General features: G+C 36.6%; 1 protein-coding gene across 1 annotated transcript in view; it reads right to left on the bottom strand.

Moving 5' to 3' along the window:
- LOC308345791 (ubiquitin-conjugating enzyme E2 E2-like) overlaps positions 1–26,657 on the bottom strand; it is a gene marked incomplete at its 5' end in the record, with an annotated part of 110,785 nt that overhangs the window by 37,852 nt on the left and 46,276 nt on the right. The window contains one exon of the mRNA XM_080808283.1: positions 7,591–7,738. Coding sequence (XP_080664409.1) covers positions 7,591–7,738 — 148 coding nt within the window. The remainder of the gene's footprint in view (positions 1–7,590; positions 7,739–26,657) is intronic.

Below are 26,657 nucleotides of genomic sequence, written 5' to 3'. Positions count from 1 at the left end.
TGATAAATACAAACTTGTATTTTCTTCTTTACCAAAAGGGAGCAATTTCTTCAATGCCTCCCCACCCTTTTTAAGATTTTATTTATTTATTAAAGAGAGCAAGAATGTGTGAGAGAGAGAAAGAGAGGGAGGACACTTACACGCATAAGCAGGGGGAGCTGCAGAGGCAGAGGGAGAAGCAGGCTCCCTGCTCAGCGGGCTGGATCCCAGGACCACAGGAACATGACCTGAGCTGAAGGCAGATACTTAAATGACTGAGCCACGCAGGTGTCCCTGAGCCACACAGGTGCCCCTAACAGGCACATTTTGAATGCAACCCATATAAGAGCGAATAAGGTATAGTTTTTACCATCTTTAAAAGAATCAATCTACCAAGGAGATACATATTTAAGAAAGTAACAAAGTTTTTGTAGGTCAGCACTTTTGGACAATGATATAGCAAAAAAATAATAAACTGCTAATATTCTTTTTGATCTAGACAAATTGGATGTTCAGGTAACCTAGCAAACTGATTGTTATGTTAAATAAAGACTTGCCTACACAAAGCAGAACTATCAAGTGTTGATTAGGATACCTGCTTTGTCAAGGAGTCATCTCTCCCCTATATCCTGAAGCCACTAATTCCTTCTTGGCAACTCTGACTCAACTTCTTTCTACGTGTTTCACTACCTGGCAACTCAAAACCTAAATCCATGGTCAGATAATTTTAGCTTTCTTTTCTCATTCTGTGTTTTCTAGAAAATCATGATACTTTGATAAAGTACCATAAAATTGGATCTTTTAGTTTACATTATTATATACTAGTATCCCTTGTAAGACAATTAAAGAGTTCCTTTCTACAGAATAACAAGGTAGGGAAACACATTTATAAATATATTGGTACCAGAATCGATACCTTTTTAAAGAAGATTTCATTTATTTATTTATTTATTTTAGATGGGGAGGAGAGATCCATTAGCCACTGGGGCCAGGGGCAAAGGAGGAGGGAAAGGGGCAGAGGAGGAGAGAGAGGGATAAGTAGACTCTGCACTGAGCACAGAGCCCATTGTGGGCTTGATCCCATGACCCTGAGATCACGACCCCAGCTAAAATCCAGAGTTGGATGCTTAACAGACTGAGGCACTCTGATATTTTGTTTTTTTTCTATGTATGATGGTATAGAATCACTTCTGTGAAACTTCTTTAATTCACAAAACAGATATGTTCTTCTCCTTAATGATGTGTATTCCCTGATTTTGTTCATCCTTTCAATGAATCTTCAGTTCTTCCAGGGCCAACACATCATGGATGGCTATTTCAAATAGATCTGAATTAGCCTATGGGAACCTGTGGTGCAAGAGGGGGCAGTGTGCCAGGATTCTGCAGATAATACTGAGTTAGAGCCCAAACACGTTTTTTTGGACTTCACTTACTCTTCTGGCTTTTAAAATACCAGAGAGATTGACTACCTACATATAAATACAGCTTTCCTTTACATAAGGTGTCAGGGAAGTTAAGACAATGAATTATAGCCTATCTACATCCACATTTGAAAGTACTGATTAGAATGACTTCTGGAATTTATCAATGTGACATTTTAGAAGAGAGCCAATTCTTCACAAAGAGAACAGCTTGAAGTTAGCTTTATGTTGTACCATATATTTCTAATTCACAATTTTCTCACTTAAAAAAGTCACAGGTATTAGGAGAAACCTTATGCCTATGCACCCATATTTAATGTCTTTTTAGAAAAAAATATTTTTGCATTCCTGCTGTAAGGGCCTATTTAGCCAGAGCGGCCCCACCTTGGTTGAACAGCCATTTTGTTGTTTATGCAGTAAAACTTAAATTGACCCTGCCCCCCCCCCACCCCCAGGGGAACTTATTTAAAAGCAAGTCGGGGAAACCAGTCCCAGGTAACAAAGCCCAAATACAAGGGTGGGTCAGGTCAGGTAGAGATAACAGCCCGAATGCAGGGATGAGTGGGGTCAGGTGGAGACATCCAATCAGTAAAGCGCACATACTGTCTCCTAGCTACCAAGGAGTGTGGGCCCCGCCTTTTGGGCACCAATTCTCACCAAGGTGATAGGCTAGTTCAAATGTCTACTATAGGGTAAACTGTAATTCAATTGGTCACTTATGTGTGACCAATGTGTGACCAATTAGCAGGACTGTGCAGCTTTCTCTGTATGTTACAATCTCATTCGCCACCTGTGTGTGGCCAGGCCCAACCACATGGCCTGTGCTCTATAAAAGTTAGTCTGTGAGGCAGGGAGGGGTTTCGCTCTCTGTAAGAGGCGTGGCCCCGGCCCGTCGGTTTGATTCTTGATGCTTGGCGGGGAAATAAAGCTTTGCTTGACCTTCACTTTGTATCAGTCTCGCTCCTTTAATCACGGACCCATTATTGGGGCACCCAATATTGAGGACCCAACACTGCAAAGATAGTCAGCTTTGAAAACAGGTAGGTTTATTGTTTTTAGAGCTTCATCTGAATTTCAATTAAAGAAATTGTTCTTTGCCAGTTCTCAAGTGTAGTAGAGTAGGATGTGTAGAAGCCAGGTCCATGCTGTTACAGGAGGCAGTAGGATCCTCTTAGAAGTCCATTTATGTGCCTTTCACCAGTCTAAGAGCTCACAAGCTTAGTGTAGATAAGCTACACAAATATACCTGTGTTGAAATAATTAATTCTACTTTATGGTCCCCATTCCCTAGCAGTCGCTATCAATTATAAAATTTTCATGCTTAGTAACACAATTTATTATACAATCATAACCAGGTCAAAGATAAGCAATAAATAACAATCACAGTTAGGTATCTGAGACAATTTATGGATAAGGATTCTACCAGTTGTTTAAAAAACAGGCCATAAGTGATCTGAAACAAAGGGCTGGGACATTGGAGAATGAGGAAGAGGCCATTCTCTGACCTTTTCCAGAACACTATAAAAGAGCCATTGGGAGCAAATTCCTCTTTCCATTTGCTCAGTCCATTTGAGAAGAATAAAGCTCTTAGCAATGAAGCTGCAGCTGTGCTCACCCTCGGCTTAATCACTGTGTAAGGCTGAGGGTTAATTAGCTGCCATTCTTAGTTCTATTTGTTGTTCTAAGAAAGATATGCATAAATCTAAGACTGGGAGTAACCAATACTTGATTTTTATTTGGAAGGTACTGGGAGGTACAGGGAAGAGCTCACCCATCTTGAGAGTTGATATTTGTGGGTATGCTCAGAGCATTTTCATATGAACTGGCCTGTGCAGTTCTGCCTGTTTGAAGAGTGGTCAGCAAAGACTTCATGGTTGTATGAATGCAGGACCCTGATGGCCCAGGCCGAACCACGAGACAGCTTTTAGTTTGAAGGCAGATGACAGAGGAATGAAATACAAAGGGTGAGGGTCAGAGCCCAGATGATTCCCTCATAGAACAAAAGAGCAAAACACACCTTTTATAGATTACATCACTGCTCGTCTTAGGCAGTTAAAAAGAAATACTTATTACAGAAAATTTCAAACATACTCAAAGGTAGACCAGTATAATGAACCCCCCGCCAAGTACCTATCACTCATCATTCAACACTTATAATGGTCAATCTCATATCTTCCACATCGTTATCTACTTCTGATCTTTCTGGATTATTTTGAAGCAAATTCTAGATATCAAAGAACTCTATTTGCGAATAGTTCCATTTTTCTAAAAGGTAAGGATGTATAAAAAATTCATAATCTAATTTCTGTTTTATTATGTCTAAAAATTTCTGGCAATAATTCCTTAGTATCAAATGCTCAGTTTACAAATTTCCAATTATCTCATAAAATCTATACATTTGGGGGATAATTTTTAATGACACAGTGTCAGAATTACACTCAGAATAAAACAAGTTTCTAATACTTTAGATAGCAACAGCAGTAGAGTAGAAAAGTAGAACTGAGATAAATAATGTCAGATGACATCCAGATTTATATACTTTTTGGAAAAAGAAGAGAAAAAAAGAAGTACTTTAGAAGTACTTCTCAAAATTACTCTGTAAATAAAGCATCTGGTAAAGGAAAACTGTTGACCTGCTTGTTTTATCTCATAATTGTCAGTGTTCTCAGGATAGTTCAGTTTGCATGAGGCAAAATACCCATTATTTTTGGGATTGAGGACCATAAGATAAGCATATTTTAAATAATAAAGAGACTTCATATAAAGAATGTAATACATATCTAATAAGAGTTTAAAAAAACCACAAAAGAGCAAAAACAAACCTCAAAAGATAAAATCAAAAGGAACAGAGCCTAAATTTTATATATGCTTGAGAGGAGAGTATTGACAAATAAAAATATTCCATGAAAAATGGAAATCTGATTAGTACTTTAAATTCCAGCAATTCATGGATTAAATCATGTTCACGAAGGAGGACTAAATTCCGAGATCCTGGAAGGTTGGTCCTGGCCTTTTGAGCTTATCATCCTCTACTCCTTTCTGCTGCCACTCTGTTCCTCAGTCAAACTCTGGCAGCCAGGTGATGTGTGACAAGTAAGAGTGCTCTGGCAGGCTCAATAAGCATCACTGTGAAGTGTGAACAGCCCTAGAAAGGCCAGCAGTTAGACCTACCTAGACTGCTGCACTGGGATCAGAATGATTATCACTGGTGCACCCGTCCACTGGCTGGTAACTGTTGGACATTTTGCCACCCGAGAGATAATCCTTCCTAGGAAATAATGCAATAGGGACTACTAATTCAAGGTTAGGCTTCTTCCAGAGTTTAAATCCAAGAGTGTCAGTGCTGAGGTGGTGTTTCGAGATTATTCAATACTCTCTTCTCTCACGAAATTTGACTGAGTAGGGATTTATCAGCCATCGAATCAATGGTTAGTTGGAGTCTTAAATACTCTAGGAAATGACATCAACACTAGTCCCTGACTGTTTACAAGGGGCTTGCATATGTACCTCATAGGAATGCTGTGATTTAGGTCGGGCTGATGGTTACCTCTGCGTTGTATAAGAAACTGAGTCTGAGGAAAGTTAAGAGGCCAGTACAAGTCACCCAACAGTGGGGCTGGTATTAAAATCTGTAACTGCTGACTACAAATACCATGCAGTAAGGATGTGTGGCCGCACCCTCAAACATTTAACATTTATGAACAGACCAAAAAGTCTTAAAAGAGACAAAGGAAAATTATGAGAAAAGTATGAGAACTGATTTAAAAAATCAGTTTATGTAGGGAGAAGAGTGAGAAAACACTTTTAAAATTGGTTAAATTTATATCCTTATGCAGAGCCTACTTCAGAACTGACAGCACTCTGGTGTTAAATTAGCTCTATGTATTCAGTATAGGAAAATTATAGGAGAATCTTATTTATTTGTATTCTATCAAACTTATATGTGTGATAATCTGAAGATAGGTTAGACTGAGGTTTAACTAAAATCTGGGGGTGGGGGGGAGAAATCTGCAGATTGGAAGTGACCCAGAAAAGAGTGTGAAACAAAAGAATGGACATTATGACTTGTTTAAGATAAACAACTCTTTTCAAGACTCTGAAAGTGTGAACACACATATAGATGATGCGCCAATTAGGAAACATTTTTATTCGTGTTAAAGAATAAACATTTAGTCTGTTGGCATGTATTTTACAAACAATATTCTATTCTTTTATCAGATGGGCTATAACTGGTAAAACTTGAGGTTTTATCTTAGGCTTATTCTTTACTTTTTCTTTATCCTTTAGGCTTATTCTTACTATTAATAGCATTATTTTCAAAATCTATTTATTTTATTTATGTGATTTTGCTTTAGTTTAGGTGATTTTATTTTTATTGTTTTGCAGAATGTATCTGTAATTTTCTGAGACACAACAAAAGAAAAGTCTGATTTACTCAATAGAAATCCTTTTGATTGATGAGAGAAGGTTTTGGTGGGATGAATATATTAAGCAGGGAAGACCTGTAAAGAGAACAGTTTCCCACATAGGAACTGATTCAGAGAGACAGGCCCAGTTCAGCTGACTGGGACACCAAGCAGGTCTGGCTATCACCGGGATAAGGAATGCTTGTCAGCATGGAGCTTTTTCTCTAAGTGTGAAGCTACACCTTATTCCATGTGTAAGAAGTAAGGATGTTCATCTAGTGCTCAGAAGTACCTAATAGTACGGTCTCAAAAGTTTCTTTCTTTTCTCTCCCTGGCTTTAGTGAGACATATTTGAGTTGAACACTGCTAAGTTTAAGGGGTATGGCATGACGACCTCACATCAAAAGTCTCTTGAATAAGTGACTTACTTCTCAAAATAAATTTTTCTCCTAAAATACCCCTCTAAATTTCAGCAAACCCCAGAAGTACTCTTTTGGAAGTGGGGAGGCAAATGCAGTTCCATGTTCCACCATTTCCAGAAGGACCACGTGGGTTAGTCCTCATATCACACAAAGAAATGTCTTTTGATGACATTACCTCTAAAATGAAATTATACAGTCATACAGACAAATGGGATTGAAATAGGAATAATAAGATAGAACACAGTATTTGTCATTCAGTTTTAAATTAGTGCAGCATTACTGAACTTCACTATCTGGGATAAAAGTATGAAATAATTTTAAAAACATTTTATAATGATCTTGTACAGTTACATTTTATTTTCCTTTTGGTTGAAGTATTTTTATTTATCTTTATTTTAAAAAGTTTCTACTATTGAAAAATAACAAACACACAAAATTTGAACAGATAATTTATAATTATAATTCAAGTTTTATAAACCAGCCAGGAGCTTAAGAGAGACCCTGATTCCCCTTTGTCATTTCTCTTGTCTAAAACTTCATGTATTTAGTGAATAGAGTTTATTCCTAAATGTGGAAGATAGAAACTTACAAAACATTAACACTACTAATTAAATACTCAAAGAATTTCTCATTGAAAAATCAATGAAAACTCTGTAGTTACCTTTGAACTTCTGTAGTTTTTAAAATAAACCCAAATATGTAAAAAATTGGCAGCTGGTTTGTCTTCTGGTTAAAATAAACTGGTCAAAGACACATAATCACACATCTAGGACAACACAGAAAGTAAGAACTTCCAGCATTAAGCACACCAGCAAGCCACAAAGGCTTGGCCATAGGCTCTTTTAGTTTTCCTGGGAAGTTGTATTTCCTAGTTGAGGACCATTCAGTTTTTTTGTTCTATTAGCTTGAAAGGACGCATGGTTATTAAAATGCCAACAAGGTCATGTCTGCATGGTGCTGCTTGGTTGTTATCAGATTTTAATGGCCCACATTTCTCAAATTAACATCTTCTGGTAGGCATCTAATTAAAGATTAAGCCATTCAATTTGAATTTTTATTATTATTTGGCAGCAGAATGTAATGCATTCTTTAAATGCACTTCCCAATCCAAAATGATTTTTCATTAATTTTTATCACACTATGCTTTTTCCTTCTTGGTAAATAATAGGTCTTAAAAAGACTAATGAGAAGACCCAATTTAAAAAGAAAGCAGTTACATACTATGGAAATTTAAAATCAATAATGATAATAGTAGTAGTTATAGTAGTAGTAGTAGTGGTGGTGATAGTAAATAATTCACTAAGGTCTGACCTTTATGTCTTGAATAGACTTGAATTCAGTATTAGACTTAAAGTCTCTTACCAGGGTTGCAATCTGTAAGAAGTGAGCAGATGGAGAGGAGAACTTTAGAAATGGTTAGGGCAGGACTCCAGTTGTCCTTTAGGATGTCCAGACAGATGACGCCCTGGCTGTTAATATTACAGTGATAGATTCTTGTTCGGAAGGTAACCTAGAAGAAAAGGTAAAGTTGTTATAAACAGACATACTTGTTATTGGACAAAATAATCCAAGGGTAGCTGGTTGAACCACATACTTAAATTCTCCTTAGGCACATGAGAAGAATCACGAAACAAAATCATTATTTTAGAATTTGTTATTCTGGACATAGAGAACTAAACCCCAATAGCAAAATCATGTCCTTTTGCTTTTGATAAAGAGTCCTATCACTTAACCAGTTTTCTGGGGACTGAATTTGCTCTTAGTGCAATTGTAGGAATGTTCATAAGAGAAAAACTAACTGTGATTTCCAAAAACATTTCGAAGAAACAATTTCAAAAATAAAAATTTCAAAGGCAACTTGGGAATCTAGTTGTTTTTAAGAATTTTGTATATTTTAGAGTTCAAAACAGCATAGGAATACTATAAAAGAACATAAATATTATTCATTATGGTTTAAAAACATAAGTTAGGCATGTATGTAAATAATATATGTAGTTTATAAAAAACTGTATTAGTTACAATTTATGAACCCTTTCCTCCTTAAATTCTGTATCTTGAATATAATATTAGCATAGCCTACGTCTGCCCTATGATAGCTAGATCACCACTGCACTCTGTCTAGGTGTAATTCTGAAACATGTTTATAACATTTTTAAAGAACTTCAATTCAAAAGTTAAGTCTAAATCAGTTTTATAACTCTGGTAAAACTCTGTTTTATAAAAGTCTTATATAAGCAATAATAAGATCTCAATGTCATTTATTAATATCATGTACATTAGTATTCTCAAAAATTAAGTTGAAATATAAAAAAATCTTGGTGTGTTAAAGACCAGTCTTCTGGTATCCTAAGTTTAAAATGGCTATGAACTGAAAAAAAAAAAAAAAGGGCAGATCTTTGCTGTCACCTCACCAGGGCATCCAGCATCCACTCAAACATCAGATTTACTTAATTCGTAAAATCAAGACTCAGAAAGGACAGACAGATCCTGTTTACTACAATAATTGAACAACACAGTACCATTTTCATTTCATTAATACTCCTGATAGAACTGCCCTTCTGGTGCACCTGGGTAGCTCAGTTAAGTGTCTTGTCTTCAACTCAGGTCATGATCCCAGTGCCCTGAGATCAAACCCCATGTCTGGCTCCCTACTCAGCGGGGAGTCTGAGTGAGAGGGAAGCAGGCTCCTTGCTGAGCAGAGAGCCCGATGTGGGGCTCGATCCCAGGACCCTGAGATCATGACCTGAGCCGAAGGCAGCAGCTCAATCCACTGAGCCACCCAGGTGCCCTGTACCTACTTTTAAAAAGGCGAAAGATTTATGCGATCTGAAGAGAAACCAGAGTATCTGTACCTACTTTTAAAATAAAGAAACTGTAACTCTGTAAGGAGACAGATGCTAGCTAAACTTATTGTGGTAATCATTTTGCAATACATACATATATCATATCATGATGTTGTGCACCTAAAATAAATACAATGTTCTATGCCAATTATATCTCAATAAAAGGGCAGGAAAAAAAAATAAATGAAGGCACAGAGGGGTTAAAGAACTGGCATGTGGTTGCACAGTTGGTAAGTGGAGGAGTCAGAATCTGAACATAGCTTTGTTGAGCCAAAACCTCATGTTCTTCTACTTAGCCTCAATGCCTCTGTTCTTTTTTTTTTTTTTTCCAACTTTTGAGATTATTATAGATTCATACTGTGTTTTAAGAATAATACCGATGGATCATATATGTTCCTCATCCACTTTCCCCGAATAGTAACCTCCTGCAGAACTGTAATACAGTATCACAGGAAACTCACACTGAAATAGTCAGCTGACTTTTTCCACTTATAACCAGTTTTATACGCACTCATGTATATGTGTTTCTATGCAATTTTATCAGATGTAGATCTGTATGACCACAATCACAGCCAAGATACATAACAGTTCCTTCACAAACATCCTTTGTGCTACCATTTACCTGGTGCAGCCACCTTCCCACTTTTCCCTCTTGATTCTTGACAACCACTACTCCCTGCCTCATCTCTATGATTTTGTCATTTTAAGAAAGTTACATAAATGGAATCATATAGAACGCCATTTTTTGAAGTTTGCTCTTTCTACTTGCACATTTCCCTTCAGACCCATCTAAGTTGTTGCATTATCAAGAGTTTGTTCCTTCTTATTGCTGGGTAGTATTCCATGGTATGGATGTTCTTTGAAGGACAAATGGATTGTTTCCAGTTTTTAGCTATCACAAATAAAGCTGCCATGAACATGTATGTGTATTTGTGTGAACATAAGTTTTCATTTCTCTGAGATAAATGCCCCAAAATGCAACTGTTGGGTTGTATCATAAGCTCCTATTTAGTTTTATAAGAAACTGCCATAATTTTTTCCAGAGCAGTTGAACTATTTTACATTCCCACCAGCAGAGTGATGAACCAGTTTCTCTGCATCCTTGCAGCATTTAGTGTACTATGCTTTATTTTCACCATTCTGATTGGGTGTAGTGGTTGGTAACATATTGTGTTTTTGTTTTTTTTTTTTAAAAGATTGTATTTATTTATTTGACAGACACAGATCACAAGTAGGCAGAGAGACAGGCAGAGAGAGGGAGAAGCAGGCTCCCTGCTGAGCAGAGAGCCCGATGCGGGGCTCGACCTCAGGACCCTGGGATCATGACCTGAGCCGAAGACAAAGGCTTTAACCCATTGAGCCACCCAGGCGCCCCATATTGTGGTTTTATTTATTCGACAGACAGAGATCACAAGTAGGCAGAGAGGCAGGCAGAGAGAGAGAGAGAGGAGAAAGCAGGCTCCCCTCTGAGCAGAGAGCCCGACGCGGGGCTCGATCCCAGGACCCCGGGATCATGATCTGAGCCAAAGGCAGAGGCTTTAACCCACTGAGCCACCCAGGTGCCCCCACATTGTGGTTTTAATTTGTATTTTCCTAATTGCTAATGTTGTTGAACTTCTTTTCATGTGCTTATTTGCTATCTGAATACCCTCTTTCTTAAAAGAGGATGTTCATGTCTTTTGCCCATTTTCTAATTAGATTGTTTTTTACTGTCCACTCTCTATTTTAAGTGGCGATATTTCATTAAAAGTGAAGTACAGTTGGATAAAAAATAAAGCATGAATTTGCAAAGAATCTTGTGGGTTTTTTGGACAGAGAATGCTTTACACCTTAATTTTTTATGATATTAATTAAAGGATCTACTTTGGTGATGTTTGTTAACTTTTGTCCCAAAAGGTGTTCATAAATAAACCACACGAATCAAACAGGTAGTTCGATTGTTCCTACACTTTAATGCTCTAGGGTTCCAGAAACAGTACTTTAAAATATTTTTTTTTATTTGTGTATGGTTGACACACAATGTTACATTTCTTTCAGGTGTACAACACAGTCATTCAACATCTCTATGTTATGCTCTGCTCACAAGTGTACCCACCATACAATACTATTAGAACTGTCACACTACAACACTATTACAATATCATTGACTATATTCTCTATGCTGTACCTTTAATTTTTGTGACTTATTCATTCCTTAAGTGAAAGTCTGTATCTCCCACTCCCTTCTACCCATTTTACCTACTCCCCAACCACCTTCCCTCTGTTAACCATCAGTTTGTTCTCTGCATTTACAGGCCTGGTTCTGGTTTTTGTTTATTCATTTGGATTGTTTTTTTAGATTCCACACACAAGTGAAATCATATGGTATTTGCCTTTCTCTGTCTGACTTACTTCACTAAACACAGTACCCTCTAGGTCCATCCACATTGTGGCAAATGGCAAGATCTCATCCTTTTTTTATGGTTAATATTCTATTGTGTATATACATAACACATCTTCTTTATCTATTCATCTATTGATGAGCTCTTGGGTTGCATATATCTTTTCAAATTAGTGTTTTCTTTTTCTTTGGGTAAATACCCAAAAGTAGTTATTAAATCATATGGTATTTCTATTTTTAATTTTTTGAGGAACCTCCATACTGTTTTCCACATTGGCTGATGAGTAGTGATGCTGAACATCTTTCCGTGTGTCTGTTGGCCATCTGTATGTCTTCTGTGGGAAAACTGTTTTTTTCAGGTCCTCTGTCCATATTTTAATCATGTTGTCTGATTTTTTTAGTGTTGAGCTGTGTAAGTGGTTGATATAGTTTGGATATTAACCCTTTATGGAATAGATCATTTGCAAATATCCTCTCCTATTTAGTGAGTTGTCTTTTTGTTTTGTTGATGATTTCCTTTGTTGTGCAAAAGCTTTTATTTTGGTGTAGTCCCAACAGTTTGTTTTTGGTTTTGTTTCCTTTTTCTTAGGAGACATATCTAGAAAAATGCTGCTAAGGCCAATGTCAATGAAATTACTGCTTACATTCAGAATCTTCTAAGAGTTTTATGGTTTTAGGTCTCACAGTTGGGTCTTTAATACATTTTGAGTTTATTTTCCACAAATACCACCATTTGAACCAGAAAAAGTTGATGATCAGAGTTTTAAGAAGTGTCACACATCTACCTATTGTAATGTAAGCTATGACCTCTTCAGGGTTCCCTTACTATACTCCTATTTCTAGTATCACATTTGCCACAGGACCTCCTCATCAAACTGTCAGTTACCCATGAAAGTATTTTCTTTCAACTGATGTCTAATGCAGTGTTGGCACATAAAAAAAGCCCATTGTTTATTGAACAAATGCTGCCAAATCACAGGCTAGTGCTCAGAGACAAGTATCTTTCTCAGGGGTTATAACATCTTATTGTTCTTTAGGTAAAAACAGTTTCCAGCCACAACTTATTGTAGACTGGAAACTGGGAAGAATAATCTGGAAAGTAAGACATATTTGTTACTACTGCCTAATAATAAGGAAAATTAAAAAAAAAACATGTGGCCTGGTCAGATCAGCATAAGTGTTCCACAATCAAGCCAAAAACTTGCTAATAACAGTTCTTGAAACAGTTAGCATTCTCTTCCAGATGCTAACAACAAAAAGGGGAAATGAAAAAGAATATATGCAAACTGGTAAGGAATTGTCTGTAGTCCTTTTAGACTTTAGTGATACAGAAACAGAAAATGATGTTTTGAATATTGACAAATATCAAGGGGTTTGTACACGTTAGAAGATTTTTTAAAGACTGAGAAAGCACCTTTCTCCCACCCTCATTCTGAAGAAGACTGTTCACATCTGACTCAATTTTATAGAAAGACCATCATGTTATCTTGTTTAGGGGACTGGACAGCAGTACATCCTTCATGTCACCCTTCTGACAAAAAAACAAATGATAAAAAATGTCCGAAAAGAAAATTCCAGTTCCACGCAGGGCTTAATATTTACTGAGTTCTGTGTATCACACAACCCACACCTGCATTTGCATTTATTGCTGTATTTGAAGCACAGCTTAATACTGATGTTTATAATGATAGCTATCATTCCTCAAGGAGAAGCACAATTATATTGAGAATACTGTTTTCAAAGGCAGGGAAGACAGCACGTTTTAGAACATTTTCCATATATTAAGGAAATTTTAAAAATGATTTGGATATAGTGATACAGAAAACTTATTTATCCAGAGTATCTAATTCTTAGATGACTCTGAATGAGAAGTGTTTTGATTGTTGTATAATACATAAACACACAACAGAGGCATGTGGGTGTGTATGTGTGTGGTAGACAGGATAATGCCCTATTACCCCAAAGATGTCCATATCCTAATCCCTGGAACCTGTGAATAATGTTACCCTTGCATGGTAAAAGGGACTTTGCATGTGTGAATAAGTTAAGGCTCTTGAGATGGGGTGATTACTCTGGGATTATATAAGTGGGCTGGATATAATCACAAGAGCTTTGTAAGAGGGAAGCAGAAAGGCAGGGGATGTCAAAGAGTCAAAGTGAGGTGAGAAAGCAAGAAGCCAGAGTATTAGGGCCATGATCTAAGCAACAGAGTAGGCCTCAAGAAGCTGGAAATGGCAAGGAAATGAATTTCCCCTCAAGACCTCAAAAAGGAATGCAGCCTTGCTGACACCTTGATTTTAGTTTGCTGACATCCAGAACCGTAGGACAAGAAATTCATATTGTTTTAAGCCTCTAAGTTTGTGTTAATTTGTTACAGCAGTAATAGGAAATAATACATGTATGTATATTTTCCAGCTGCATTATTACTTTAGCTTACAAATGTAACTTAAAATGTAGCTGCGCTATTTCTATACTTCACACAATCACCTGCCCTTAAAAATAATTTTAGAAAGAGTTAACAGAATTCTTTATGTTGACTATAGCATAAAACAATGCTACTAAGTAGTGAATGATCTAGGAGAAAAGTCACTTTACTACTCCGAGCCCCTATTTCCTGACAAAATGGGATTTAAATTAGATTATTCTCAGGACCATTCTAGTTCCAAGATCCAAGAGTTATATTATGAAAAGAATATGTGGTTTTGGGAGCTTTTTTTTTTTTTTTTAAAGATTTTATTTATTTATTTTATTTATTTGATAGAGATCACAAGTAGGCAGAGAGGCAGGCAGAGAGAGAGGAGGAAGCAGGCTCCCTGCTGAGCAGAGAGCCCGATGATATGGGGCTCAATCCCAGGACCCTGGGACCATGACCTGAGCCGAAAGTAGAGGCTTTAACCCACTGAGCCACCCAGGCGCCCCATCAAAAAACTTTTCATCAGGACATAAATGACACAGTGATTTTACTGAGGAAGTATGAGATCAGTGAGAAATACATTCCTCTTAAAAATACTTTTCCATGGAGACGCAGAGAGGAAATATTTGGAGCTCCTGTGCCATAAATCAGTGAATCATGTAACAAAGGTCCAAAAATAGCAGGGTCAACATCATTCAAATGGATCTTGGCTGAAGGCTTACTATGAAACTAGTTTATCTGAACAATTTGTTAGTACACATTTAAAAAATGTCAGTACTACTAGCCTTTTTGAGATTTCAAGTGCTCTTTTCTTAGAATGGACTTAAGAGCACTGCACCAGCAACTACCACATCCTAAGATAAAATAAAAACTGGAATAATCCATCATAAGTGAGGAAAATCACAAATCTTTTTTTTTTAAAAGATTTTATTTATTTATTTGACAGACAGAGATCACAAGTAGGCAGAGAGGCAGGCCGAGAGAGAGAGAGAGAGAGAGAGAGAGAGAGAGAGAGAGAGGAGGAAGCAGGCTCCCTGCTGAGCAGAGAGCCTGATGCGGGACTCGATCCCAGGACCCTGGGATCAAGACCTGAGCCGAAAGCAGAGGCTTTAACCCACTGAGCCACCCAGGTTCCTGGAAAATCACAAATCTTAAAGAACGCTAAGAAATACACATTAGCAAAATAAAACCAAACCCCTTCCCAAATAGAAAACAAAACAAAAACAAAAAACCTGGAAATATATTTCTTCTAACTGGCAGTAAAGGAATTAAAATTAAACATTACTTAGAAACTATCGTGTGTAATGATGATGCCCACTCCGTTACACATGACTGTATAGTATGGTATGTTTAACTAGAGGATAGAGCCACTTTTTTTTTTTTTAAAGATTTTATTTATTTATTTGACAGACAGAGATCACAAGTAGGCAGAGAAGCAGGTAGAGAGAGAGGAGGAAGCAGGATCCCTGCTGAGCAGAGAGCCCGACTCGGGGCTCGATCCCAGGACCCTGGGATCATGACCTGAGCTGAAGGCAGAGGCTCCGACCCACTGAGCCACCCAGGCACCCCATAGAGCCACTTTTTAAAAAAGATTTCAAATACTATTTAAATGGTGAATGACAAAAGAAAAGAACTTTCGAGTATAGAAATTTAAATTTAAAAAGTCTTTCTCAGTTCCTTTTAAGTACAGATGTAGGAAAACATGCAACTACCCCCATCTTGAGTAGTAAATCTCTTGAAGACAGGAACATCATACTCAATCCTCAGGGCCCTTTCTCACTGTGCAACACCTGATTATACCCAAGCCCTGCAAGGGAAAATACTTGGTATGACTATATTAGGGCACAATAATTAGATTCCTTCTTATCTAACTTATAAAAATTAAATTTATATAGAAAGTTTCAGGAATATATCTATATTAAATGAGGTTCAATTTCATTCTTTTTCCAAATTTGTGTGTTCTTTTTTATTAGTGACTTATTCTCTCATTATATTTCCTATTCCGTTTTTAAATCTTTTTTGGGGGAGAGGGATAAAGGGAGAGGGAAAGAATGAATCTTTAGCAGCTCCATGCCCAGTGAGGAGCCCGATGCCGGGCTGGATCTCCGGCTGGATCTCACAACCCTGAGATCACGACCTGAGCTGAAATCGAGCCAGACACTTAATTGACTGAGCCCCCCATGTGCCCCTCCATCTTTTTCTCTTCAAAAGATTATCTCATCTCTTTTGACTTGTTCTACTGACTCAAGTTTCAGAAATGGTACTCCAGCTGATTCTCTTTTATGGTAGGATCATATCATGAGTGCACTGCAATCTGAGTAAGAGTTCATTCTCAGTGTGTATTATTTATTTTTCTGTAGAAGTCTCATGTACCTTAGACTGTGGTGCTCTGCATTTCCTTCTTCATGGGCCTCATGGACAACACTAGTTTGAGACCAGATTGTATCATATATGCCAAAATGTAAGGCAATATAGAGTCATCCTTAGGAAGAGCTGACTTATATTTAAATCTGTATAAAAATCTCTTATAGATGTTGTCTCAATTACTTTATTTTGAACAAAATACTATCTGTTAAAGACACAGTAGCTTGAAACCAGCTCAATCAATGTTTGTTTGGCATGCATATAGAGGTTTCCTTCCTCAATCAATTAAAAAAGAAAGAAAAGAAAAAAAACTTAACAAAGCTCTAGAAGTGGCACACTGTTAAGAGTACAACTTTATCATTTGAAGGCTTGGCTTTTAACTGTCTTTTAAAGGCCATTTGAAAAAGTAATATGGTACTTTAAAACAATTAAGGATTTTTTTTTTTTTTGGAAAGCTGGTTCTATCAGTTTTCTACAAATGGGTTTTCACGGCTTGGACAATTTTTCTAGTAACATAATTATATATGGATTCAAAAACTGCTGAGTCCCCAGCAACTGAGGGACAAAGGATGATCTGGTATCTAAACTTACATATGTACACAAAATATCACTTAAGCATTCCCATTATTTTAATTCATTGAGCATATACACAACAGGTCCTCAATCAATACCTGGGGGTCCATCAAAACCAAAACCCAAAGCTCTCTTGAGTTTAATACTTCCACCAGAGGCCTCACTCCTCAACCACCATCCCTCATAAAATACTAGAACAGTTGCTCTTGAACACTGAACTTAAAACGATTATATGGGGCTATGTTGATCCAACAACACTTACTTATTAATTAGTACTGCACAGAGAAAACATAAGTTAACAGATGTCCAATGAACCTACATTTCTAAGACAAGATGATTCATTTCTGCTTTATAACTGCAAAAGTGTCTCATACATAACGACAATTAATTACGAAGCACAACAGCTGAGATACTTAATGGATTAATGGATAATAAATGGCCAACCATATGACACTTGCTATTAAATTAGAGACAGTGACATAAACATAAACATAAGGAGAATACCCTCCTTTTATTTTGTTCACATTTTTTATAAGTCTCACATTACCCAAGGCAATTATATAAAATGTAGCATATTTACAGATTTCCTAAATGTAAAATGGAAATAATATAGAGGCTTCTTTTATCCTTTGGGAAAGAAGTACTACATTTTATGTTTGTAGACATATGAAGTGGCAGTTATTTATTTAAGAGATTAATAATTCAATATACACACAACACAATACAAAGTATTCATCATAACTTGCTGGAAATGACAATTTGATTTTTCATATAGCCCACAACAGTGTTGAAGTAAACTATATTTTAACACAGTTGAAAATGAAACAATGACTAATTCTGTTAATGATACAGTAAATTAACAGCAATTACAGAGTTGGCTGAATGCCCACTCTCTTAGTGAGTGTTATATTACACTAAAAAGAGACATTCTTTGAAAGTCTTCTTTGAAAGTGGCGGTGTTTAAAGTTTCCAAACTTTGCACATATGCATGCTAGAGAGGAAAAGGTACTGGTTTCTCTGTTTATACCATGAAATGAAATAAAAAAAAAATACCACAGGTATATCATGGAACATTGTAACACAAAAAATAATAAAAATTAAAAATGGCTATCAATTATTCAATGTTTATGTGCTGGGCACTATTCTAAGCAATCTCCATTTATTACATAACTTAGTCTTCACAATCACCCTGTGAGGGAGGTACTATTATTTTCTTCATTTATGGATAAAGAAACTGAGACACAAGTTCAGAGGAATTCAAATGTGTGTAATTGAGGCAATTTCAATACTAAATGAAGAGGTTGTAAGCAGGAAGGAAACAAAATAAACAAACACACACGCAGCTGCGTGCGCGTGCACACACACACCCCACAGCCCCACAGAGTTTTTTGAAAACAGGAAAGAAAATAGGAAGAGAATAAAGAAATTTATGTGATTTTTAGATCTAACAGTTTGAATTCACACAGAAAAGCTAATGTTGTAGGGATTTAGTTGCTTTTTCAGATCAAGTTCTGGTAAAATGAGAATTCATGTAAAGTGTTAAGCAAAGAGAAGAAATGTTTAATGATATTTGCTATTATTACCATTGTTCTTATGCCAGATGACCTGTCATCTTTGAGATTACTGAAGATAAGAAAAACCAAGTCAGTTAAAAAAAGGTAAACAAATAATATTTTAACATGACTTGAAAATTGGCACTAAGATTTATCCATCTTTGAATAATTTAAATCTCAGCATTTAGAATATCCTAGTGAGTAATCTTTAGACATCTGTGGAGAACAGATGCAATGAACCAACCTGATACTCATGATACTGTACACTATTAATAGACAGCTAGCCAGGTAGTTTATTTCAAAAGTAAAACAAGGTCGAAGTCTGACCGAGAGAATGAAGGAGTGGGTGTTGAATGATAAAATAAGAAGTCGTCTGTTACTCTGTAGTCTTTGATCATGGGAGTGCAATGACGAATGGGGTATTTAAAAATCTGTAAGACGGTTGTTACACAGCATTCCTTTTTTTTTTTTTTTTTAAGATTTCATTTATTTTAGAAAGAGAGAGAGAGGGAGAGCGTGTTGCCTGTGTGCAAGCAGGGGGTGGAGGCACACAGGGAGAGAGAGAGAGAGAATCTTTAAGCAGACTCCCCACTGAGCATGAAGTCTCGCACAGGCTGCATCTCACAACCCTGAGATCACACTGGAGCTGAAGTCAGGAGCTGGACACAACCGACTGAGCCACCCAGATGCCCCAACACAGCATTCCTTCTTAAACTAACGTCTCATGCATGAAATGAACCCTTTATGGCTGATGACACTACTTATTCCTAAGTTCATAGAAAGGTATGTTAACACCGTGGGAGGTTTTTTGTCTTTTTTTTTTTTTTTTTGTACACGATTTGGATAGTGACCAAACCAAGAGATAAATGAATACAGGTGAAACAAAACAAAACAAGGGCACCTGGGTGGCTCAGTGGGTTAAGCCTCTGCCTTCAGCTCAGGTCATGATCTCAGAGTCCTGGGATTGAGCCCCACATTGGGCTCTCTGCTCAGCAAGGAGCCTGCCCCCCCCCCCGCCCCCCGCCTGCATCTCTGCCTACCTGTGATCTCTGTCTGTCAAATAAATAAATAAAATCTTTAAAAAACAAAACAAAAGGAAAAAAAAGGGGAAATGGAGAAAAGATGGGCAACTCAAACCACAATCTGCAGCAGGTATGCAGGAAAGGAGGGACCAGATGTACAGGCAAAGAACCAGAAATGGATGAAGAACCATTTCTTTCTTTCTTTTTTTTTAAAAGATTTTATTTTATTTATTTATTTGACAGACAGAGATCACAAGTAGGCAGAGAGGCAGGCAGAGAGAGAGGGAGAAGCAGGCTCCCCGCTGAGCAGAGAGCCAGATGTGGGGCTCGATCCCAGGACCCTGGGATCATGACCTGAGCCGAAGGCAGAGGCTTTAACCCACTGAGCCACCCAGGTGCCCCTGAAGAACCATTTCTGACCATAGCTCTAATCACCTCCTGGAACCCACTTTGCTGAGAAGAGCAGAGGGAGGAAAAGGTAAATGGTAAATATGTAATAGACAGTCCAAGGTAGTCACTCTTATCTTGATTCTTTGGATTAAGGTATCCTTATAAGGATGAATACATTTCTCTCATTGCAAAAAAGGGGTACATAAGACTTTTACCTCATATTAAGAACTACCACCAATATATTTCTGTTTGCTCTCCAGGAAACCATTCCAGAATTACTTGCTAGTTTTGCTGAAGGAGTATCTGATATTTAGAGGGATTTCTTTTTCTTTCTTTTTTTTTTTTTAAGATTTTATTTATTTATTCAAAAGAAAGAGCATAAACAGGGAGAGGGGCAGAGGCAGAGGGAGATGTGGACTTCCCGCTGAGCAAGGAGCCCAATGCAGGACTCAATCCAGAATGGAAGGATCATGACTTGAGTGGAAGGCAGAATCTTAACCAACTGAGCCACCCAGGCGCCCCTAAGAGGAATTCCTTAAATTTTTTTTCCTAAAGATAATTACACAGGGTTTGTTTTATTTTTTAATTTTCTTGTCTATTTATCTATTATCCCAGGCAAGTTTTTTCCTTCTTTCCCTCTCCCAATCTTCACTTGTCTACAATCTAATCTTTGCTACCATTCTGTGATTTCTAACATTATTTCTCTAGTCTCTATTTCCACTTTCTGGATTATCTTACTTCATTCACATCTCAGAACTTCTGAAGTTTTAAATTTGCCTTTTCCCCTCCAGAATTCTATGTAAGAGTACTGCCCTAAAAAGACTTAAAAGGTTAATTTCCCCTAAGGTTTTGTAAAAACACATCTGATAGAAACAAGGAAAAAGAAGTGTCAAATAGGAATGATTCAGAATTGCATGGAAAAAAAATATACTGGTATTTCCTAACGCTCTATTCCTGTTGCTTGAATCTCCCATCCCTAAAAAACCATCTGAACTAGTATCTTAAATAAAAACTGTAAGCTGCTTTTTTCTTTTCCCTATAACTTGTAACATTCAACTTCATACTATAGAAAATTGGCTGCTGTGGTATAACAACAAATACTACCTTTTTAAAACAAACAGCTACACCATATGTGGCTTTTTAAATAAATAGTGCCAATTTCATTTTACAAAACTGATAACTGTACATATAGCTAAATAAAGATTTTAGAAATGAATTTCTGTAGACAAGCTAGCAATGAATGTTTACTTATAAAGGGAACAAATTTATAAAAGATTCTTAAGAACAGGATTTTATCCGATATTGATTTAAATCCCCTAGAGGGGAGAGTGGGATGTCAGCATATATGTGTTCAGTAAACAATGAACTGGGGAAATACAGAATATTTACATTTGAAAAAGAGGTCATACATACCACAATTAAAAATGACAACCATCTGAGAACTTCTGATGTTTCAACAGTTAGGATTAAGTGACTTTTACTGTGGGGTGGGGGGCATAGAAAAGGGGTGGGGGTGGGGAGGTGCGGGGGGGATGGGTAGGAGTGAATAATTGCCTGATATATAAAGTTTATAAAGAAATGTGTTATTTTGGGGGTGCCTGGGTGGCTTAGTTGGTTAAGCGTCTGCCTTCAGCTCAGGTCATGATCCCAGGGTCCTGGAATGGAGCCCCATGTCTCATGGCGGGCTCCTGTCCAGTGGAGAGCCTGGTTTTTTCCCTCTCCCTCTGCTGCTCCCCCTTCTTGTGTTCTCACTCTCTCTCTCAAATAAATAAATTAAATCTTAAAAAAAAAAGATAAGAAATGTGTTGTTATTCAAATTTTGCTGTAGGGCAACTTTCAAAGTCTTGTAACTAATATTTTAGACAGTAGAGATTATAAATCTCAAACACTAACTGTAGAGTTAGGATCAAGAATATTTCATAGACCCTTCAGATCAGAAAACAGAACTAACAGACATCCTAGAAGTACAACACATAGTCCTACATTGTATCTACTTCAAATAAATAGTAGAAAGAATTTAAAAATTTGAGATTTCTGAGTAAAAGTGACTAACACACTGTCTTCCCCCCCCTTATAAGAATATTCATGTACTTCTGTCCTAACAATATTAAGATAACTTACTTTTCTTCAAAGGCCTGAATCGGTCAGTTTTTCATGACTTTTCTCCTTTTTTTGGTCAGAATTACTTAGTGATACATAGATTAAAGGACAAAGACAACAACCTCTTGTTTGCAGCAGAAACTAACATATCATCACAGTATGATAGTTATACTGACCATCACCCTGACATGTTCTAAGGTCTTCAAAGATGTATGCATTCAGAGGCCCCACATCTCTAACAGATAGATGGTTTGAACTTCTTGGATGTCATAAAAGTGTAAATTAAAAAGATTAATTTCTCAGGTATGTATTAGGAACTGTTATCACTACTTTATAGTCACATAATGGATTATTTTTGGCTTGGTTAGGAGTAACTTTTTTTCACTGACCGTAAGAATCAATTCATGAAAGATGTTAAGAATAGAAGATACAAGAACAAACCAAGTATTTTATCCAAATTTCTAATTATTAGTACATTTTCACACTCGAAAAATTTTAAGTTGAATCTTCAGTTTGATATTACAGTGCAGGAATAGCATTTTCTTGAACACTGCTGATTGTCAAAATATACATTTGCTTACTTTATACCTAGCTTAGTGGAAGAACAAGATACTGTTATCTGTAGATACTATTGGTATAAGATACTGTTTGCTATAGAGTTATTAAGCTTTTCTTCTTCTGTAATAGTAACTGATAAAGGTAACAATGGGGCTCCCTTTCAACAATCTGTCTTACAGATATGGTCCATAGTGATAATGCAATTTCACTGAAGTAATCTCATAAATGAAGTTTTATGTACTGTTTTAAGATGTTTTTGAATATTTTTAAAAGCAAACATAATGCTGTTACCCTGATTTATATTTTTATAGACATATAATATATATTATATATACAAATATTGGCATATATTATATTCTAAAATGTAAGAATACATATTATATATAATATTTATAAATAAATTATAATATATATCACATTTAGTATATTGCTATAAATGTGATATTTCTCTAAATTCAAGTTCCATATATGTAATAGATTACGAAGCTTAGGACATGGTTGGTAGAGCAAACTTGTTTTTTCCACACTTCAAAGTTCTGCCACCCTCCATCTTGATAACTTGACATTTTCTTTTACCTATGAAAATGCTATCCATCTTTAATGGATAGTTCTTTTATGAAGCATTCCCCAGCCATTTCCAGTCATAGTACTCAATCCTTTTTTCTAAACTTCTTTACATTTAAGCTTACCCTTTTGTGTGTATATATATATTTCTTTTTTCCTTCCTAGACTGAAGGGAATCTGAGGGCAAGGCATGTGGGAGATTCTTTGCAATCTCTGTGATATCCAGCACTGCCACACATCTAATAGGGCTTGGATATATATTTAATGAGTGAATGAGTAAAGAGTAATTTTCTATAAAAATCTTTCAGCTATCAAATGCTTGTGTTTCCTCCTCAACCCCCAAATAGGAAGTAGGAGTAAGTGTGGAAGAAGAAAAAGTTTTCTCTGAATAAATTTACTGCTTTTCTATTTGATTTGTATTTAAATTTTAATTTAATTTGGAAATTTTAGGATGTTTAATCCCAGAAATATGGTTGACATGATCAGACAGCAATTTTTCGTATTGGTTACAGTCAACTATTTTAGATAGTTACCAGTCCTCCTATAGGCCCCCAATACTTGCTCAAATATAACTCAACTCACTTGTCAGCATTTATACAAGTAAATACAACCTAGTAGGTCAGAATCTTTTTCTGAGAAGATGTATTAATGAATATGTCATGCATTTTAACCCTTTCTTCTTTGTCAAGAATTTCAAAATAATCAATTCTAAAAAAATAAACCAAGAAGGTATTTATTGATGCCTATGGTCTAAACAGATCTATGTTAGGTTCTAGGGAAGATACAAAAGTATAAATATTGTCTGGTTCTGAGGAATGTTCGCTGCCAATTATTAAAAAAGGTTTTGGTTTAGAATAAAGAACAAAAGGGATAAACTTTTGCTTATTCAGTAGATATCTGTTAACTACTACCTTCAAAGCACTGTGTGGAACTGAAGAGAATGGGGTTAATGGGTGGGAGAGGAAGCTAAGATATACAAGTTAGGTCCTGACCCTCAGATGCCTGACCATCTAGCAGAGAAAGAGAATCATACAGATAACTATGAAGAAATGTCACATGTGAGGACACAAGGCTCTAGGCTTCAGATCAGAACAGATAATACCTGGTTGGGAAAAATCCCAGAAAGTATCAGAAAAGAGGTAGGTACAGATTGAATTATGAAGGACTGGGATAAGGAGAGTTTGATGACTACCTTTTTTTTTTCCTTCCCTGAAATTGTTCACCAAGAAGAAGATAGATAACTTCAAATATGTCTACATCAAAAATTCTTTCTATGTTATGACATACTGACCTGCAGTTATTGACTTCATATATTCTCAGCTGATAGCAATGATTGTGCACAAAAGCTCAGATCTTCAGAAAAAATACACAGTGATATTAATGCATCCTGCAAGAAATGTGGAGCGTGGACATGAGAGAAATGTATGAGTAGACACCACCTCCTCAATTTCTCTATCTTTTCATTCTCCTTATCACTACTCTAGGCATTCATCATCACTAGATGAAATTATTACAATAGCTTCCTTCATGACACTTTCTCTTTGGTCTCTCCTTCCTTCCACCATGCACTGTATCACTTCAAGGGTAATCTGTCTAGCATGCAAACACATCAATTGTCTACTGCCTGTAGGATAAATCCCTTAAGGTGGCACATCTGTCTATCCCTATTGGATGCACCACACTACCCTGAAAAGGTCACACACTTGCAGTCCTCTGTATATGCTATATTTTGTCAGAAATACAGATTTTTCTTGGGGGGGGGGGGATACTGCTATCATCCTTCAAGTTCTCCTTCTCCAATGTTTCCACTGTATTGTTATCCTTAGTATAGTTACTGGTATGTCTGTCCAAGATCCATAAAGGCCAGGGCCGGGTCTCACCCTTTTTTTTGGGGGGGGTGTCTCTTTTATTCCAGAGTGGCTACTATCTCCCATCTTTATCTTTTAATTGTCTTAAAATCCTACCATTAAAACCAATTCATGGATTTAGACATATAAAGCAAAAAACCACCACCACTAAAACAAAACAAAAAACAACTAAAGAAAATATGGCTTATCCAAGCAAGAATGTAGCAAATTAAGAAAGAGAATCACTCCTTGGAGTAGACAGAAGTGAATTCTAACAGATAGCAGTGTGAAGACAAAGTCTTCAACTCTATTCAATTATATTAAATTTTATTTCTTTTGTTAACAAGGAGAATGATAGAATTTTTAACAAACCTCTAGAAAGGATTATTAAACAGAAGATTTGCTAGTACTTAGAAAATGATGTGGTGATCAATGGGATTAAGCATGGATATACCAAAACCAATGTGCCATAGGTCACTCCATTTCCTTTTCAATATGGCTATTAAATTCCAGATTAAGGGAAGACAAATTTGAACTCCAGCATGGTTTATGATGAACTCTTTTAAAAGTCATTCAAAAATCTTATGAAGTCAAGGCATAAACTGAGGGTCATATGCAGATTCTCTTTGAATGCTGGTGCTGTGCCAACCAGTTATATCTCTGAGGTAATCACATCATTCTTTGTTTACTCCCATTAACAACTTCTTCCTATTCTGCTTAGGCATATACACTATCAAAACTCTTGGAAGTATTCTTCCTTTATTACTGTCAATGGCACTGGCCCAGTGCTAAAATAGACACAGCAGACTAGCAGTTATAAATTCGACTTTTATGCATGTGGGGAAGTATTATTTATGACCAATGAGACTGTAAAAAAAGTAGGGCCCCAAAGCAAACTTCACTATGGGAAACCTCACTTTGATTGTCTCCTTGTGGGCAAGAGAGAATCCCAGGCTGGGTGATAACTCAGTTTAGTAGATGCACAATAAGCTCAATAAGCAAATTTTAGCAGATTTTGCCATATGACCAAATAAATAGGCACAAAAAAGCTCTTCAGTGGGATAATGTGTCATCAGTCCTGTGTTTGTCAACATTTTATCAATGACTTAAATGGAGATATAAAAGACATGTTTATCCAAGCTGCAGGTAATATAAAGCTGGATCGTTTATACACAAGTCAGAAACTAAGAATAAAAAGATTTAAAGAGGTCAAACTATATGTTAAAAGAAATAATACAAAGGTATCAAGAAAAAAGAACAATGTATATTTAGGCTCAAAGCTTATAATTTTCATAAGACAGAGGAGACCTGACCTAAATGTAGCAGTACAATGCTTTTTGAATAGAAACTACTGGAAAAATGTATATAAAGAAAAGTACACAGATCATCAATACACAGCTTGATGAGTTTTTAAAAAGTCAATAAGCTCAGGGGTGCCTAGGTAGCTCAGTGGTTATGCCTTTGCCTTCTGCTCAGGTCATGATCTCAGGGTCCTAGGATCCAGCCCCACACTGGGCTCTCTGCTCAGCAGGGAGCCTGCTTCCCCCTCTCTCTGCCTGCTTCTCTGCCTACTTGTGATCTCTCTTTCTGTCAAATAAATAAATAAAATCTTAAAAAAAAAAAGTCAACAAGCTCAGGTAACAACCACCGAGAACAAGATATAGACTATTGACAGAACCTCAGAAATCTTACTTGTTTCTTCCCAGTCACAACCATCCTCCCAAATGTAACCACTATTCTGACTTCCACTTCTACATAATAGTTCTGTTTTGTAACTTACATAAATGGAATCATATAGTATATAAGTGGAATCATACAACAT

This window comes from Martes martes (assembly GCF_963455335.1).
Source record: "Martes martes genome assembly, chromosome: 1".
NCBI classification, from domain to species: Eukaryota; Metazoa; Chordata; class Mammalia; order Carnivora; family Mustelidae; genus Martes; species Martes martes.
Note: the sequence above shows the minus strand (reverse complement) of the source record. Positions and strands in the feature narration are given on the sequence as shown.